General features: G+C 40.5%; 1 protein-coding gene across 2 annotated transcripts in view; it reads right to left on the minus strand.

The window, feature by feature from the left end:
* Window positions 1-19,452, minus strand: part of SLC38A11 (solute carrier family 38 member 11) — a 44,586-nt gene that overhangs the window by 19,709 nt on the left and 5,425 nt on the right. For both annotated transcript variants that reach the window (XM_024114810.3, XM_042860780.2), the window contains exons 4-7: window positions 13,184-13,318; window positions 11,134-11,199; window positions 9,256-9,362; window positions 7,009-7,088 (exon numbers count right to left, since the gene is read on the minus strand). In XM_024114810.3, coding sequence (XP_023970578.1) covers window positions 7,009-7,088; window positions 9,256-9,362; window positions 11,134-11,199; window positions 13,184-13,318 — 388 coding nt within the window. The remainder of the gene's footprint in view (window positions 1-7,008; window positions 7,089-9,255; window positions 9,363-11,133; window positions 11,200-13,183; window positions 13,319-19,452) is intronic.

Genomic DNA, 19,452 nt, shown 5'->3' on the forward strand with positions numbered 1-19,452 from the left:
ACATCCAATACATTAAATAGTTTCTTCTCGGAAAGAAAGAGTGGAGGAGCTTAAATGGAAATTGATGTGAAAGACCATGGAAGCTAGCATAGAGAAACACTAAAAGTAACAACAATCACAAGGAGAAAACGCTGGCTGACATCCAGGACAGGAGGGAGGTGGAACATGAAGGACGATAGATGCATCAAGGAAGAGAACAAGTTGTAAGAAGAGCAGAAAGGAAAAATGTATGGGGCCATTTAGCCCTGATACCTGCAGCAAAAATAGGAGAGGATTAAACTGAAAGAGATCCTAAGGGAGGTTACTAGCCCAACCAACAGTTAAGAGGCCACATGAATGAAGCCAACAGCAAGACAGAATTGGCAAGTAATTCTAATTGCTTACTATAGTGAGGTGTGTGGCCTGAGACGTGTGTTTCCCAGATAAAGTAAGACCATATTCAGTCTCCAGGATACCAATAGAATGTATATCACAATAAAGGTGCTGGCTAATGCAAAGAATGCTGGGGAATCCCCACTGTTTGTAGTCCAAGAACAGAAAGGCTACAAATGCTGTTGTGGTGAAAGGTGCATCACATAAAGCTCTGGAGTCAGACCCAGACAAAATTGTTTGGTCACAATATGATCTGGATCGTTTTTGTTATTAAAATGTTAACGTCTCCATCACAAAATCCATTGTGAGGGGAAATCATTCTGTTTTTAGTGTTGTACGCTGTCAAATAAGAGACAGCGAGCCTGGTTTTTCAGAATATGGAGGAAGCAAGGTTATCTCTGATCTCAGCCCAGCCACACACAGCAGGTATAGAGAGCTCATTGAAATGAAAAAGTATTTACAAAAGAGGAACAGGAGTCACACTTTTGTACCAGATGAGCTGCATGTTTTGTACCAGCAAGAAGACTTCCATCTTCTTGAATGGAAGATCGGTGATAAAACTGCTATATTAAGGTGCAGATTGGCAATCATCAGGATGATTCTTCTAATGGAGCACCAGACAGCAGATTTAATTCAGGTTTGACTTCTAAATTTATAGACTTTATTTATAGACTAAATTTATATTAAATTGTGGAATTCCGTTTCTGTTCTGTGGCAAAACTGTAGAATTAAATAGGGAGTGTGGAATGTTAGTTCTATACTCTGGATTAAACTATTTCAAATTTAATCTTAGTCAACATTATGAAAGGTAAATTAATAATGCTTAGGTTAGCCTTTAATTTCTAATTGACAGAGGTCTTTCTGACCATCAAGGAAAATAAATAATTAAAATTAAGTGACATCATCTAAAATTCTGGCATGGCCCTACTTGAAAATAATTGGTGTATTTCCCCACTCTTTCTTAATGAACTGTTTAGCAGTGGTGTAAATATAGAGTGTCTTTGTTTTTACTTTTGGATTTCACTATATGGTAAAGTTTCTTTGGTCATTACATGATTATTAAGGAGCAAGAGAGCATCATATTCCTACTTTCATGTTGTTTTCTTGAACACTTGGTGTTTCATTACTGTGATCAGCTGCCAGATGCATAATTCTCTTACAGCTACACTTATGTGCAATCTTTAGAGGTTGCTCTCAAAATTTTTGTGATGATTTATTTATTATGCAGGCACTGACATAATGGTATTCTTTCAAAATCAACACCAAAAAAAGTTAAAATGCTCTGTCTTTATAAATGGCATTACCTATTATCCCTTTTCTATCAATGTATATTCATAATTTCATCCTTAAGACATGAAATAGCTTTATGCAATATGAATGTGTTTGAAGACTGTTACATTCTGAAGATGAGATAATCCTAACCCATTGTTGTTTTTGAATGTGTTAAAAAATTAACCCGGTATAAGCAGGTGGAAGTAAAATGAGGGAGAAACAGTCTTTTTTTACTCCACAACCTCTCAAATGTAATGAGGGCAAAAACTGTAGGCTGCACACTGGATGTTCTTAACAGCTACACTATCAGCTTCAGACTGCAGTGATTATTTATTTATATGGGTGACATGCAATGAACGCAAAACTGAAAAAAATATATAATGCCTTGATTCTACTTATGCCTGTAAGGGAAAAAAAGTCAAACCAAAAAATATCCTGATGCAAATATCAATTATTTCTGAAGCCTTCCAAAACAAAATATAATAATTTCTCCCCAGTCCCACTCCCTCACCCACCCAAAAAAGCAGATACCTTAGTTTTTAGATTAACTGAACATTAACATTAAAGCATGGTTTGGTATTGAACAATGCCAAATTACTACAGGCCTCCCAGAAGAACCTCCCAGGAGAATACAAGAAAATTGCATTTCAAATTAAATAAGTGTGTCAAAAAGGTTTACTTTAGGTCTGCCTCTTGGCACACTTTGACTGGACCCTAGGGACACCTGAATAGACAATTTAAAGCTTAGGCTAACCAGTGAGACTTTTAAATTTTCTCAGTTACATCAACAATAAAGAAAAAATACACGACAAGCTTATAGGAATACAAAAAGTATTTAAAAGAAAAAATGTCAGACTAAGTTAACAATATATTTTGGGTCCCCCAAGATATATTAGGGAGATCTGGCTTACTTTCACAGTCCCCTCTTTAAAGGCAAAGGGAATAGAAAACCCTCTAAGAGCCAAACAGAATTCAGAAGCCCAAGCATCCATCCAAAGACACTGGTGGTGAAGGAGGCTGCACCGAATTGTCACAAGACAAGGAAGGAAGACTGCATTCCATAGCTGCTGCTTTAAAACCAAGAATAAGACATTCAATATCTAATCTGGTGAAGGCAAGCTCAAATGAGGACACAAATGCAATATTTGTTGAAGATGGTTGATTTTTTTTAAAAGCCACAAGTTTATTTAACTTGAATCTAATAAACCTCTGTAAACCCAAAGTCTAGTTATGCTAGTAGCTTGGAAAGGTGGAATTCTCTCATTCCTTGTACTGGCTTCTAGTTCATTTCTATGTGAATCAAGACCTGTTGTACTGATAAACTGCTAGGACCATACCGGTATCACCACCCCTTCTCACTCAGAAAGACACTTATTCTTCCCAACCTTGGACTGATACCCATCTGTCCAAGTGGTGGATGATTTGATATCCATTCTGCAAAGAGAAACATGTGCCCCATCTCTTAAATGTTGCAAGACAGAAAGACTATTCCCTTTAACCCCCCCCCCCCCCCCGCCCCTTTAGCAGGTGGGATATTGAAATGGGACTCAAGAGACCTGGGTTCAATTCGCAGCTCAGCCAGACACATTCTCTATGGCTTTGGGCATATCATTTAATGTAGCTTCTGCCTCAGGTCCCCGACTGTAAAATGGGGATATATGGCCCCATCCACATAGTAAATACCTAGATCAGTGGTGGGCAACCTGCGGCCCACGGGCTGCACGCAGCCCATCAGGGTAATCTGCTGGCGGGCCGCCAGACAGTTTGTTTATATTTGCACAGCCGCCCGCAGCTCCCAGTAGCCACGGTTCACTGTTCCCAGCCAATGGGAGCTGCGGGAAACAGCGTGGGCCACAGGGACATGATGGCCGCCGCTTCACACAGCTCCCATTGGCCGGGAATGGTGAGCCATGGCCACTGGGAGCTATAGGTGGCTGTGCAAATGTAAACAAACTGTCTGGTGGCCCGCCATCTGATTACCCTGATGGGCCATATGTGGCCCGCAGGCCACAGGTTGCCCACCATTGACCTAGATGATCTGTTTGGATCACACACCCATCAATTAATGGCGTGAAGTTTGAGATCTTGTACTATAATAAACCCGGCACTAGCACCATTGCAAAAGCTATGCATAAAAAATCAGGGAAGTCACAGCACTCTTATAAGAAGGAAATTAAAACCTGCATGTGATGGGGTGGACTAGTCCGAAGGCCCTCTGCTAGAGGTCTTACAGCCGTGCCTCTGCCCACCCCAAAAAAGAGCAGCGTCGACGTCCTCCAGGCAGCCTAGAGTGGCTGCAGGGGAGCAGCCAATCAGGGGCCAGAAAGGCCACATAAAAGGAAGCAGCAGCAGCAGAGCAGTAAGTAGCTGCTTGGAGCTTGAAGAGGGAGGACTGGGTGTCTGGCTGGAAGAGCAGCAGGACCTTGGACAGGTCACTGCAGACAAGTTGACCCCAGGGGACTGAGCCCAGAACTTAGCCAGACCAGGCAAGGGTATCATGATGGGCCCTGCTGGTCTGATTCAAGACTGAGCCTTGGCGAGAGCTGCTGAAAGAACACTAACCAAGGGTACCGAGATGGGACCCTGTTGGGCTATTAAAGAAGGCAGTGTCTCCAGGAAGGATGCTGGAACACTGCACCACTAACACTAATTCACCTACTGGCACATAATACTGCCAAGCACCACTTTGAAAGAGCATGCAGGGGAAGGCAACAGGGAGATGTACTCAACAGCTGTGCACTGGAGAAAAGAAAGAGCTCCATGGTATACTGTAACCTAATGTTAGGGTCAACCCATAAAATAAGTCCAGCCAATCAGGTGGACCAACACAGGCCAATGGCTTCAGGCAATGGCAGCACGCTCTCCTACAAAGACATGTACCATTGGCAAGCACCATATTTTGGTTTTGTGCAAGGTAATATGGGAGCAAACTAGTCTCCCTTGTTTCCCTCCAGAATAAATAATTTTGAGATTTTGATTCCTTCCAGGCTTAGGGTCAGTCCTCACAGGCCTAATTTTGCAAACTCTTATACACACAGAGTAGGCCTTATACATGTAGTTCCACTAAAGCCAATAAGACTATTCATTATTTACTTGGTTCATTTGTTATAATAAAAAGATGGGACACACATTAGTTAACTTACATTTGTATTGCTATTGTCTCATTTTCTCATTAAGAGGAGAGAATACTAACTAAAAATGAGAAGGTTTACACAATGAAAATATGTCTCATTCTAAATATACAACTAGAAATAGATACCAGAAAAAGGTTTATGGAGCTTCTAGAAAAGTTAGTCTCTTTATTAGATTAGATTTTGAAAGTGTTAAAAAAAAAGGTGTCTCAAAGAAGCCTAAAATAATCTACCATAAAATACCAAAATCACTTTTTAAAAAATCATCATTGTTTTTTTAATTAAAAAAAAACCCTGAACAATGCCCCATGTTTTACAATACCCTATTATGATGGTGTTACCATAGTAACAAGGTCATCATCAGTAGCCATTATATATTACTTCATTTTTGACAGGGGAGTTAGAAATCTCTCTTTCAAATATGCATTTAACAAGCTCTATAAGAAACCACAGCTTACCAGATCATTCCACTGAAACAAAACAAGGAAAAACACACACAGTGCTGAATGGATCATCTTTTATGGATCATGCACATGTACGTTTGTCACATTTTCAGAAACAAGACTGCCATTCTAGCTATGTGCCAATACTAAAAAAATATGCCCTATGATTGGCTTAATTATCAGTCAGTGATCAAACAAGACAAATAAATGGTTATGTGAAGCAATGTTCAAACGGTTATGCTAACAGCTCTATGGTGTAAGAAGCTACTTCATATACAAACACTGAAAATACTGCATAAACAAATCCAATGGATAAAAAATTAATTATATGTTCAAATAAAGGCTGTTTTCCTTACTACGGGAATTTCACATACAACTGAGGACACCATTCATTAAAACAATGGATAAAGCAAATGTTTGGGTTTATGGAGGAGGAACATTAGATCCACAAAAACCTTACTGTAGCAGAATTACAAAAATGATTACCACAACAAATGCATGCAGTGAACCATCCGGAACACTGCAATGCCAAGTATTACTCGAAGTGCAGTAGAGTGCTGGACTGCAATTTCTGCCTGCTCATTCAGCTGAGAATGATGTCATGGTGTTTTTAATTTACTGTATAGTTCAGCCTTTTTTTGTTTTCCCCTACTTGTTTTCCAGTTCTGGAATTTGAAATAATTGTTTTAATGAACAGTGAAATGTCAATATTAATTACATTAATTTAATTTAACATCAGTTCCAACTTGACTGTCCCCTATGTGAAAAACAGTTAGACATGACATTTCAAGGACATCTACTCTCAGAATCATCATTTCTGAAAGTACTGTCTTCGAAGGAGAGAATGAGAAGAAATAAAATATCTGAGACAGTATTTACAAGCAACACATCCTTATGATAAAGTAGATTTAATCTAATAATTTTAAACCACTACATATTAACCCAGAAAACATGCAAAGCAGCATTAAGGGTACGCACAAATATGAGCAAGAATGCAGAATTTTAAGACTGAAACACCATCCTCAATCCATACTACTTTGAACCAGATTGGGCCATTAAGGCACTGGCTTACTTTTGCACTCATGCACCATTCCAGGAGGAATTCTGGGAACAACTGTGTCTTAGGAGCCATGATTTCTCTGCCAACACTCCACCATGCAGAGGGAGTGCCCACTGAGCATTCTTTGTACAGTTGGCTTGCTACCTAGACTAGTGCTAGGGCAGAGCATGGATATGGCAATCCTTTCCCCTTTGGAGTAATTCACACACCCAGATGCTAAATGGAAGCAGTTCCTATGTTCTTCCAAGCACACAACTGCTACTGTAAATGGTCCCTTGCTCAGGAGATGCACGAAAAGGAATGCCTCTGCTTGAACCAGGCACGATCTAGCTTTTTGTCTATGGAACCTGCTGCAATAGTGGATGATCTTGCATGCCATGTGTAAAATGTTCTAATCCCAGGAGACAGCTGCACAATATAGATGAGTTAGGGATGAGATTTCAGCCATAATCTGAGTAAACTACAGAAGAATTTAAAACACCACATATGTAGCGGCATCCCTTCCTTTTCCCTATATCATAAATTCTAATCTCAATAGAACTGAACAGCAGGTTTAAAACAACTTTTAATTTTGCTATGAGTAAAATGTATGTTATTTCCAATCCTTACAAGAGACAAGACCGGGTGTTTTACTTCTACACATACAAATGCAATATAATCACAATAGATAAAGTACATTTGATTTATAAAATTCACTCTGTGGCAGCCAGAAGTAATAAAAAATACTTACACCAGTGGGCTAAGGGTAGCTGCCCTTATCATCACGATGATCAGGATTACAGTTGTTAAAATCAGAGAAATAAAAGATACCTGCAAATTACAATTCAAATGTTTTATCAGTTCGCTGGTCAGAATTTCAGTAGTTTTAGCAATGTATTATTCTATTTGAAAACTTTCTTCTTTCTTCCAAAAGTTAAATTAATAGCAAAGCTAATTTTTTTAAGTGTCTGCCTTTCCAGAGAAGCAGGTCTTTGTTTTTAAAAAAGCATTCCAAGATTTCCATGTTTTATTTGCTGTCATTGTCTTTTAACTGCTTTATGACCAATTGAGCCTTTAGTCCACTGCTACTACAAAGAGTCTTGTCTGCAGAAATGCTGAGCATCTTTGGTTATTTCATTTAGAATTGTGAGTGCTCAGCAGCTCTGAAAAATCAGACCCACTGTAGCTATTTTATGAGTAAATGGCAAACGTAATTATGTAGGTACAGGATTGTTATTTATTTATTTTCATCAACAGCTGTTTGTGTAGCAGCAAATATGGCTCTCTGCCCTTGTATTCTGAGAATGCAGGCTGGCTAGTCTCTTCCTGTGAACAGCAATGTTTTCCTGTATCTGAGTGGTTGTATAACACAACATGATCTGAAATTATGAAACATCGGACAGATTCTACCCAGATGTAAGCAAGTACAACTTCATGGAAGTCAGTGAAGTTGCATCTGCTTAGGGCAGGTCTGAATTTGGCTTTATATCTTTTAGGACACATGAGACATCTATAAATGTTTTAAGCATAAGGTGTTATAAAGTATGCAATTGTAAAGACATTTAATACACATAGGCCTCAGTTTTGCATTCTGATAAGCATGGACACAAGTGTCTACCTGCAGAGATGAGACTGAATAACTGGAGTAAAAATTTGTCCTGATTGGCTATTGGCTGCTATTGCTTCCCCGCTGTCATCATTATACAAAAGATTTGAGCTACATTCTTAGGGGGAGATGATGATGTAAGATCAAGTAGCTGCAAACCAGATTGTGGTCGCCCCTGGGCATAAAAAGGGTTGCAGTTTGGCAGCATTGGTCTTAGAGCTAAATGCATATCACCAAATTCACCTTACTTCAGTCAGTTGAGTGGCCTTAGTAAGAAGAGGAGCTGATTAATACTCTAGGCAAGCCACCAAAATGTTCTACTTTTTCATTACAAATTAAAATTAATTTCAATATAAGCAATCCATGCCTGTGAAGAAAATGATCAAAAATTCAACAATTAAATCTTTCAGGTTTCAGAGCACAATGAAGAAAGTTCATTTTGTTGAAAGTTCCACATTAAAAGAAGAACTAGAATTTGTTTTTAATACTTTTAGAAATTAGCAATATTTGCAAGCAATCCAAGCAACAAAGATGATATTTACAATAAATGAGATTTTATTCATGCTAAGAGGGGAATATTTGCTCATTAAACTATTTAGGTCTTCTTTTATAGAAAATGAAAATTTAATAAAATTACAGAATGTTGAATTGTTTTATACTGCTAATAATTCCATCATTTCAACACTTGCTGTAAGTATATTTCATTTTCATTCAATCAAGTTATCATGAATTTAAAGTGCTTGTTCAAAATGTTTAACATGTAACTGTGATAAATCCCTTTATATTCATTAAGGACCAGATTGTGATCTCTTTCCCCGTGTTGTATAGTACCTTGCAGCATAAGTATTCCCACTGAAATTAATGTAAGTAGTTGGGAAGTAAGGTACTGCCCCATCAGGCCCTAAATTTGATGTGTGGTTTCTTTAGGAGGGCAGTAATAATTTAATCTCTCAGCTAACATGATGTTATTGGCTTGTATTCTGTTGCATTTAGGACTTCAGAACAAGTCCATCAGCACCAGGACTATTCAGTCATAATGTTAAATTCACTTGTCTGAGTCACACAATAGGACTCTTCAAATGTATTCTACTCTCCTAACATGCACTGAAAGTTCAACATCCATTAAGTTAATGGAAAGTCTCCCAATGACTTAAATGGGCAGTGAAACATGCCATGAAATCCCAATGAAAACAACTGGGAATACACGACAGAAGGGAGAACAGAATAGAGATATGTTTTGCAAAGGAAGATTTTAGCCTATCAAGTGCTTTACTGTGCTGTAAAAAAACTGTTGGAAGTGTAACTGGACATTCTCTAGCAATATAATAAGCTGCATTTAAAACAATGATTTGATATAATTGAATCAAGATAGTCATTGGCATTATGATTTACCTTTGCCAGTTTTGCTATGTCACGATAGAGAGACATAGGCAGGGTAAAGATGATAGTAATACATAGAATAATGACTTGGCGGTAAGTAAGTAAGTTATCTGGACCAACTAAAACATAAAGGAAAAAATTATATATTTAGATTTCTCTAAGAAATGGATGTGAGGAACAGATAAGTTACATTTGAAACTCTAGTAGCAATGTACCTTAGACCGTGCCTCAAACTGAAATCAAGCAAACTCCCACAGATGTCAAGGTTAGGCATTACCTGACCTTAGGACAGATACACCTGCCCAGTGCATGCTCATAGGGATTTTGTGAGAATAAGATAAGCACATGCCAACATATGCACCTAACTATGAAATTCTGACCCTACGTGTGTAGATATATTATAAACATCTGTCATGGGTGGGATTTTTGAAAGTGCTCAGTGTTGGCCTAACTACTCCCACTGAAATCAGTAGAGTTTTACCATTGACTTCAGTAGAACCCAGTTAGGCCAAAGCTCAGTGGTTTTGAAAATCCCATCCTACCTGCACATATATAGCCTACAACAGAAAAATCTAGCCCTCCAAAGCGAGGTCTGAAGCAGCATCAAAGTTTCAGCTGGGTAATCCATCAGTCAAGAACAAACCCAAGAGTGTGTCTTGGCCCATTCAGTCTGCACTTGCATATGGCAGCGGACAGAATTTGATGTGGAGCTCAAAGTGAACCCTGGTTTTATTATTGGTAGTTTGCTTAGTTGAATAGGTTGGTATTGTTTTAACACTCATGCTGGGAAGTCTGATTTTTTTCCTGTGTATCAGAGGATATTTTATTTAAAAAAAAACTTTTAACAGGGCCATGACATTTTGGATTTATCATTTTAGAGAATGTCCTAAGTGGTACATTTGTAATACATGGTCAGCTATATAGAAATGTTACTGTTTAAACAGACATTAAAGAAACAATTTGCATACAATCTAACATTGTATGCAAATTGGAATCTCCATCTCTGGAGATATTTAAGAGTAGGTTAGATAAATGTCTATCAGGGATGGTCTAGACAGTATTTGGTCCTGCCATGCGGGCAGGGGACTGGACTCGATGACCTCTTGAGGTCCCTTCCAGTCCTAGAATCTATGAATCTATGAATTGATCAACAGATCAACAACAGTTCTGGATGATTATCATAGCTGATACCATTAATACTGGAGTGCAGGATATGCACTGCACAGGCTTAAGCCATGGCCCTGTAAACATATGACCTGGCACAGGAATCTACTACCATCAGGTAGTAGGACTGAGGCTGTAGAGTGCAGGAGAAGCGCATGTAAACATTACAAATATATAAATAAGGTTCTTTTAGATTATTAGGAGACTGTACAATAGGGGATTCATAGAGGAAATAGGGGCCATATTTACTTTAGACCAGTGGTTCTCAACCCGCAGCCGCATGTGGCTCAATTAGCACACAGCTATGTGTGCTAAAGGGGGCCTATGTGGTGGGGTCTGGGTTCCCAACTGCCCGGTGCAGCGCGGTCCAGGCTGCCCCATCACCCAGCGCAGTGGGTCAAGTCTGCCAGCCTGTCACGCACGGCAAGGGACCAGGATCCCACAGGGTCAGGGGTCTGGGGCTCCCCACATGGCGGTGGTCCAGGGCAGGTGGGCAGTTGGCCGGCCCCACGAGGTCCGGGGCTCCCAGAGGGCCCCGCCCGGCAGGGGTCCAGGGCAGGCAGCTGCCTGGCCCCGTGCAGCGGGGGTTCGGGGTTGGGGTCGGGGCTGCTGCTGCCCTGCCATCTGGCCCCTGCAGCCCAGGTAACACATTGTGGACCGCAACTGCTTTAGACTGACACTCTACCTAGTTAATCTCACCCCCAAAAATTATATATAAACACTTACCTCCAGGAATTGTTTGAAAAACTTTAGTCAAAGTGTCTCCTGTTATTATGTTGTAACTAATCATGGCTTTAAAAAAGAAAGATTGCTTTAATACACATCAGATAGGATATAAAGGCTCAAACAATGCAGACTTTTAGATTGCATTCAGCTGAAACCCTTGCCCCACATCCTGCCTGCCTCTTTTTTTGGCTGGTTTTCTGATCTCCCTGTTGCATTTAGCTGCTCTTCACAGATCTCCTTCACGTTTGTTTTAAAAGTTAAATCAAGAGTTATAAAAGCAAAACTGGGCGCATTAAGTAATAGACTTGAGAACTTGAAAGGGACCCAGTCAGATGAGCAAGACAGCTGAATTTTGTGCCCAAGGACACTTACTTCAAAAGGGAAAAAAGGCTTTTATAATTGCCTCTGCTTTCAGCAGTGATTCATGGACAGTCAGACCACTTTCAACTTCTAGTTTCTATTAGAAAAAACAAATTATGTGCATTCAACAGTTCTTGTTTTATCTTTATAGCTAATCCCATGGGATGTCAAATGCATGGGGCTGTATTGCCACATACTGTAACTTGTAAAATCAGCTATTGTCTATACTTGTTCAAGAACAGTAGTCGATTTTACGAGACACAGTGGGTGCCACTAAAACTGAACATTTGTCCATCTGTAATGATGCAGTTCCACAGTGTCTTAGATTTAAAGATAAGAAGATACCAAGATTACTTCAGGTAGTTCTTACACAGACGTACATTTTAAATGGCAGTTGCTATACACTATGTAGTGATGTGTGTCTAGATAAGTGAGAGTCAGATAGGGGCAGTAAGTTAAAGGTTCCCTAGCACTAGTTCAGAGTCACTGAACTCTATCCAGTATAATGGCAGAGGGACTAAAAACGATAATGCAAAGAGGAAGCTAAAATACAGGGCTCCTCATTTAGGCTTCCATTGACTTCATTAGGAACCTGAATAAGAACTGAAGGATTAGGGTCCAAATTTACACACACACACACACACACACACACACACACACACACACTTCTGAACTAGAAAAAATACACACATGTGTGAAAAAAAATACACATGTGGTCTTTATTACCCTATCTCCATTCATTTATATACACACAAATCCTACAAACACTAATGCATATACTTAACTTTACTACTGTGACAGTTCTGTTGGACCCAATGGAATGGCTCATGATAGACATGTGCTTAAGTTACTGAGTCTTTGCAGGTTAGGTCCGTGATCTTTATTATCCTCCTCTATTTTCTCTGATAAAGCAACTATTATTTTCCATACAGAAAGATTATGGGCCAAAGTAACTTGTGATTCTGGGTTCCTCTATATTTGAATGCCCAATCTGACACCTTAAAGGGGCCTGATTTCCAGAAAGGGCTGATCACCCACTCTGTGGATTTCAGGCCCCTTTAATGTACCTCATGTGGAACACCCAAAAATCGAAGCACCTGAAATTACTACTCACTTTGGAAAAATCTTGGCCATGGTCAACAGAACAGATTTTTACATTTAAAAAAAAGAAATTGATAAAAGAACTATATATTGAAGCAGTAGTCTCACATATGTGTTCTTTCCAGCTCACCCAGACCTATCACTGGCTCTTGAAAGCACAAGGTTCAAGTATAACTAGGGTGAAGTCCTGGCCCTATTGAAGTCAATGGAAGTGTGGCCAGTGACTTCAATAGAGTCAGGATTTCACTCTTTAGAATGTATATGATAACCTGATTATATACACACTAGCAAGTTTTCTTATTTCAAATAAGCAAATATTACAAGACAAACTCTGAAGCTTTTTGTTGGTCTATAAAGATGTTGTTTATTAAAAGGATTTGTTTTCTTGGGTTTTTCGTGAGAGTCATGAAAAAAATTGCCTAAGGATAGGCAATATTTCCATTTTCCTTGCCAAAATAATCAAATACAAACTAACTCTTTTCATGAGTCCATTTCTAAGTATTTTTAACTTCAGCAGTGTCTCCCTCTGGTAATTCAAAAAGGATAGTTAATTATAAGTTTACAATATATAACTTTATAGTGATCTTACCAATAAATGGATATAAAAACTGTAGTATTGAGAGAATTAGGTATCCTATAAAACCATACGATTTATTGACCAGTTCTTGGTAGCTGTTTGTACCAGAGAGGTTTCCTCCTTTAATCAGTAATATAATGGAATAATCTGTTAAAATAATATAAAAATAATATTTGAGACTTTAATTTTTCTACGTCTGTTCTGAAGAAATAGTTTGCAAAGTATTAAAAAAAAAAGCAAAGAAAGCAATCATTAACTGAAGCAACTATAGTGAACAGGAAGGGGAAGGGAAAGGAAAACACTATGGTTCAGTGAGTGCTTATTCCCAGCTATCATCCTCTGGAAAGAGAGGGATTTGCAGGCCTATAGTTGTGGCATCCCGACTGTCAGAGATCCCTGAGAATCCAAAGAGAATTGTGTCTGGGACCCCATGGATCTCAGGGTTTCCACATGGAGCACGAGCTTCCCTGTCCAGGGAGTGTGTAACCCACCCCCACTCAGGGTGGTGCTTTCTCCCCCTCTAGTAGTGGTTATATCACATATAGAAGTTGGTGAGCCTGCTACAAGCCTGGCTAACAGAGCAAGGTCTTTTAGCCCGGGCAGTACAGACTCATGCTTTTAGGACCAGAGGGCCCAGGATCAAAAAACTATCCAGTAGCAAAGCATTACAAGTAGCAACCCCAAATAATGTGCTTCTTTCCTAACACAGCAGTACATACTGCTTACAGGCCCCTACAAGTGCCCCCACCATATTTTTTTAAAAGGGCATTTCTCTCATTATATAATTGATATAGCGATTAACAAAAAAAAAAAAAAAAAATGTTACTAAATACAAACAATATGAACCATTTCTAAAACTATCTATGCCAGGGTCCTCAAGCTTTCCCCGCTAAGCTGTTGCTCTTTCCCAATCACTAACAGATGCAAGATATCTGATCCTTTCAGTGGCAGCTGCAACTACCCATCTGGCATGTTGGGGTCTCCCTCCTCCCCAGCCCACCACTGCAGATCTTCCTGTTCTGGCAGCCGTGAAGAAACTCAGCTGCCACTCCTACCACCACTGTTCATTTGATGGGCAGGAAAAAAGGGACCCCCATCCCTCTACTATGTCACGTGGACCAGGGCCTCCATCTTCTCAGGATGGCTGCTACTTGTCTGGCTTTCAACCCTTTCCTAGAGCATTGGGCCGTATGTGGGGAGGGGCCTTGCCAACATACACCTATGAAGTAAAGGACTTTATAATATCCCCCTCCTGCACATATCTCTCTATAGGGGTGAGATAAAAGTCTCCCAGGGTGTTCTCTAGAATGGGGCAGAAGAGGTGGCAGGAGAAGCCTCCTCCCACAAGACTTTCTGCTGTGCTAGCCTGTAGGGGAGGACTCTCTTGCCATCTCTGTGAGGGCTGAGGTCTCCGTCCTGGTGGACAGACCGCAGCCCACCTGAAGAGAAGGACTGGTGGGCTCATAGAGGAGTAAAGTCCTAGATCCCCTGAAAAGTAACAGCAGCAGCAGACTAGATTTCCTCTGCTCTCTAGCCTGCCCAAAGAATGCAGGTCAAGCAGGAGAGAACCCCCAACACAGCTGAAGACTGGCACCAGGTTTCCCCCACCATTCCAAAGGGCTTTTATGCAGGTGGCATATGCCACCATTATCTTGAAGAGTGGAGAAACACGGAACTCCATGTGTGGGTGTGGCTAGAGCTCTGGATTATTTTAATCCATTGCTGGTTGATGGGTTGCGCTTTAGTTTGGGGGCTTTGGGGTGTGTGTAAGAATGACCTGTTTTTAATTCCCCTTTCCTTTTAACTTAATTTATATATTTATGTTTTGTCTTTTATATTTATTCATTTTACTAGACACAAATAATGTTTATACACGAAGATTTATTTTATCGGCGAGACCAGGGATTGAATGCACATGAAAATGAATTATGCTCTTATCCAAGACAATACCACTTCAGGAAAGAATTGAGAACACTGATAGAATTACTTCCAGACCAAACCTCAACCATTTCTGAAGTATACTTTGGCACCTGTACCAAAGCATAACTTGAACTAACACTAACAGTTGGCTACTGCTGGAACAACTTTTATAGTGGGGGAGTTGCTGATGAAAACCATGTATTTGGTGTTTGTTATTACTACTTCAAGACAGGGGGTGAGGCAGCACCCCTAGTTCCAGCACCACTGATTGGCTATGCTGAGATGTCCTGGTGAGGACTAGCTACAATGCAGAAGTTACTGCCCTAGTGCTGATAAGTTTTGCCAGGTAGTTCTGCCTTGCCTTGCCATCCCATTTCTATTCAGGTTTCAATCTGCCTGTTGTCTATGTGCAATATGCTCTAGTAGCCATAGTTCCTTTCAGTGAACAGCATCAGTATTTATCATCTCCTGGCAGACGCTAAAACTGCAGGGATTGTTTGAAACACTGCTTAGTATAGTTATAAAACATCAACTGGTAAGTGCATAATTCAGTAAAGTTTTACATATCCTTTATGAATTATTCACAATGATTAAATAGGGAATTTGTATAACATGTTAATAAGGACACAGAATCCAGAGAGATTCCCTTAAGCTTATGGAATTCACATAAAATATACACACATCCATTATAATTGGTAGCAGACAGCAGCCTTGCAGATATTCAGGGATGCACAACACTAATCACGCTGTATTCTGAGCTGCCCTGTACAATAAATGTACAAAATTATAGCAATGGATATTAGAATCATAGAACTTAGAGATGGAAAAGAACTACACTGCTAGGTTATTTAGTCTAACAGTGCAGAATTGTTCTTAGTAATTAAAATAAAAAAAAAGCCATGGAAAACAATTAAAAAAAACAATTAACTATGTTTAGTGATAATACATTTACCAATCATATCATTTTAAAACAAGGACATTAAATGCACAAGACTATATTAAAATACTTTATAGCGGATTTTAAGCAACATTAGAAATCAATAAATTCAGAAGTATAGTTCCCACCACATTAACTGTATCATTACCTAAGTAGCACTTGCTTGACAAGGGGCATGGGTTACAAAACCCAGTGAATTGAGAGAAGATGGGGACAGGTATTTGTACCTGATGGTATGGGCCCCCCTCTGAGGGTTTGAAACACCAATTGCACTACCTCCTCTCTCCACTGTTGAATGTCAGAGCTAACTTTGATTCCATTAGGAGTCTAGTTACAGGCTGCTGAGCTGAATTCACTTTGGGCCAATGGTGCACTAGCACTGGGGCTCCCCTATTATGAGCTGAAATTGCTAAGAGCTGAAATCACAAAAGAGCTAAAGTTACTAAGAGCTGAGATCACTGAGTGCTGTGTTAACTAGTGGGGGAGCCTGAAGCTATATTGCTAAGCAGCTGGCAGAGCAATTTGTGGGGACAACTGGAGGAGCAGCGAGTGGCGCGGAGCCTTTCGGGGCCGGTTGGAGCGGCCCAAGGAACAGCGAGCGGAGCTGTTTGCGGGGACGGCTGGAGCGGCTCACAGGTCGGTGAGTGGAGCGGAGCAGCTTGTGGGACAGCAGGAAGTGGATTGGCTCGTGGTGAAGGCTGTGGCGGAACCCCACGCAGAGACGGCCAGCCGGCCTCGGATCATGTGAGGTGCCCCTTAACACCCTGCGTGCCCCCCCCTTTTACTGTGGGGCTGCACTGACCAGGGACAGAGACTTTGGGGTCTGTTGGACTTTTGAGACTTTGGGTGGTTGCTGGACCCAAGAGACTTTGGGGGTGTTGGACTCTGGGGACTCTGGGTGATTTTTGGGTTGCTGGATTCAAGAACCAAAGGGAAAGGACACAGCCCAATTTGCTGGGGTGGGTTTTTTGCTCATGGTTTGTGTTATGAATCCTGTTTGTGGTGTTTTTTCCAATTTAATGCTGATGTCGTTTACCTCATGTTATTAAACATTTTCTGTTACACTCAGACTCCGTGCTTGCGAGAGGGGAAGTATTGCCTCTTAGAGGCACCCAGGGGGTGGTATGTAATTGTCCCAGGTCACTGGATGGGGGCTCGAGCCAGTTTTGCATTGCGTTATTGAAACGGAACCCCTAGATACAGAACCTGGCCCTTGTTGCTGCCAACTTAGATGGGCAGAAGGGTTACACAAATATACACACACACACACAATATACGTTTTAAACAATTTAATACTGTTCACAGTTACGATGATTGTGAAGCTTGGTTGAGGTGGTGGAGTTAGAGGGTGGAAGAGGGTGAGATATTTCCCAGGAAATGCCTTATTGCTAAATCAGTGGTTCTCAAACTTTTTTACTGGTGACCCCTTTCACATAGCAAGCCTCTGAGTGCGACCCCCCCCCCCCATATAAATTAAAAATACTTTTTTATATATTTAACACCATTATAAATGCTGGAGGCAAAGCAGGGTTTAGGGTGGAGGCTGACAGCTCGCAACCCCCCATGTAATAACCTCATGACCCCCTGAGGGGTCCTGACCCCCAGTTTGAGAACCCCTGTGCTAAATGATGAACTAGCTCTTAGCTGAGCCCTCAAGGGTTAACACATTGTTCTTAATGTAGCCTCTCACTCTACAAGGAAGCATGAATGGAGGGGAGGGGAGACAGCATAGCAGACAGAGATAGACACACACCTTGTGTGTAGGAGAGAGAGAGAGATGCACACTGCCCCTTTAAATAAGCTGACCCACTCTTAAGTACATTGTCTTTTTAAGTGGATCAGGAAGTTGAGACAGCAGCTGCTGACCCAGGCTCTCTCTGTCTCTCTCCGTCTGTGTCCCCTCCCTGCTCTATATGGAGAAGAAGGGGTAAGCGGGGTACAGGAGCAGGGGGGAGGGGGACACCCTGACATTAGTCCCTCCCCTTCCTCCCCCCCCACAGCAAGCAGGAGGCTTGGGGAGCAGCTCCCAGGCAGAGGGGAGGAGCAGCACATGGCAGTAGGGGAAGGGATAGCTGCAATTGCATTACTGAATTATATTGGCATGTTTTATCGTTATCAAACGTGCAACAAAAATTGTGGAATTATTCATGAAAAAAAACCCACTTCCATCTAGAACAGTGGTGTCCTTCCTGTGGCATTTGAATCTCTAAGTTGTGACCATTAAGGGTGACTATTTGTATTTGATTATAAATGGAGCCATACCTTCAGTCTAAATCAGTTCCATCCCCTATGCCTTCTCAACTGCCTGCCACTGCTTTGCCAGCTGAGAATTGTGGGTAGGTTTCTGCTCCCTTTGCACAACCTAAGTGGTGCCAAAGATGCGGAATAGGGAAAAGATTCGGCCTCAAACTACTAATTTTGGGCCATTGACCTCTGAGATGATATTGTTATGGTGGGAGTCATCAAATGTTGCTGTTACAGAGTTTTCCAAGGTCTTTTCCTTACCATGAGAATACTATTCAGTCTCCTGGTATAATTTCAAATCAGGACCCATGAACAGGTGTCTGAATTGAGTAGTCTCAATTACCTACAACAAATAGTTCTTTTGATATTTCCTATGGATAAATACCTGGTTATTAATGAAAGTAGCTAGGAAGCCAGCCTTTGCTACAGGAATTTTAAAAATTTGTCCAGAGCTTCTAAGGTGGCCTGGATGAATGGGTGATATTTTGGGGGTGACTTAAATTTCTGTTTAATTCAGCAATTATTATGAATAGTTATATTTGGGCTCCAGTTTTGTTTGAGGTTTACCTGGTGTTTGGATTGTCTATTGTTAACCCAGTTGATTGCATCTTTTAATTGTGATGAATAATTATAATAAGCCAAATTAGGGAAAACAAATCCATTCAATTTTGTAGTTTTATACTGAACTTTAGAACTCATCCTTTGTGTTTTATGTTTCCATATGAATTTTAGTAGTGCATCCTGCCATGTTTTTAGTGATATATCAAGGATACCAAGACGGATGAACTGAAACAAAAATAAAAACTTTGGGTGGACAATAACTCCATCTTCACCTAGACGACCCTACTATCCAAGAAATTTTATACACATCTACCCTGATATAACGCTGTCCTCAGGAGCCAAAAAATCATACTGCGTTATAGGTGAAACCGCATTATATCGAACTTGCTTTGATCCGCCAGAGTGCTCAGCCCCGCCCTCCCCCCCGAGCGCTACTTTACCACGTTATATCTGAATTCATTTTATATCAGGCCACGTTATCTTGGGGTAGAGGCGTATTTGTTCCATTCCTCCAACTCTTATTATTTTATTCCATGTTAGAGGGTAATTTGTCTTTAAAAGATTTTTGTTTCTCCACAATATTTATTCCTAAATATTTTAAAGATTCCTTTACCCACTT

This window comes from Chrysemys picta, chromosome 11 (assembly GCF_011386835.1).
Source record: "Chrysemys picta bellii isolate R12L10 chromosome 11, ASM1138683v2, whole genome shotgun sequence".
Taxonomy (NCBI): domain Eukaryota; kingdom Metazoa; phylum Chordata; order Testudines; family Emydidae; genus Chrysemys; species Chrysemys picta.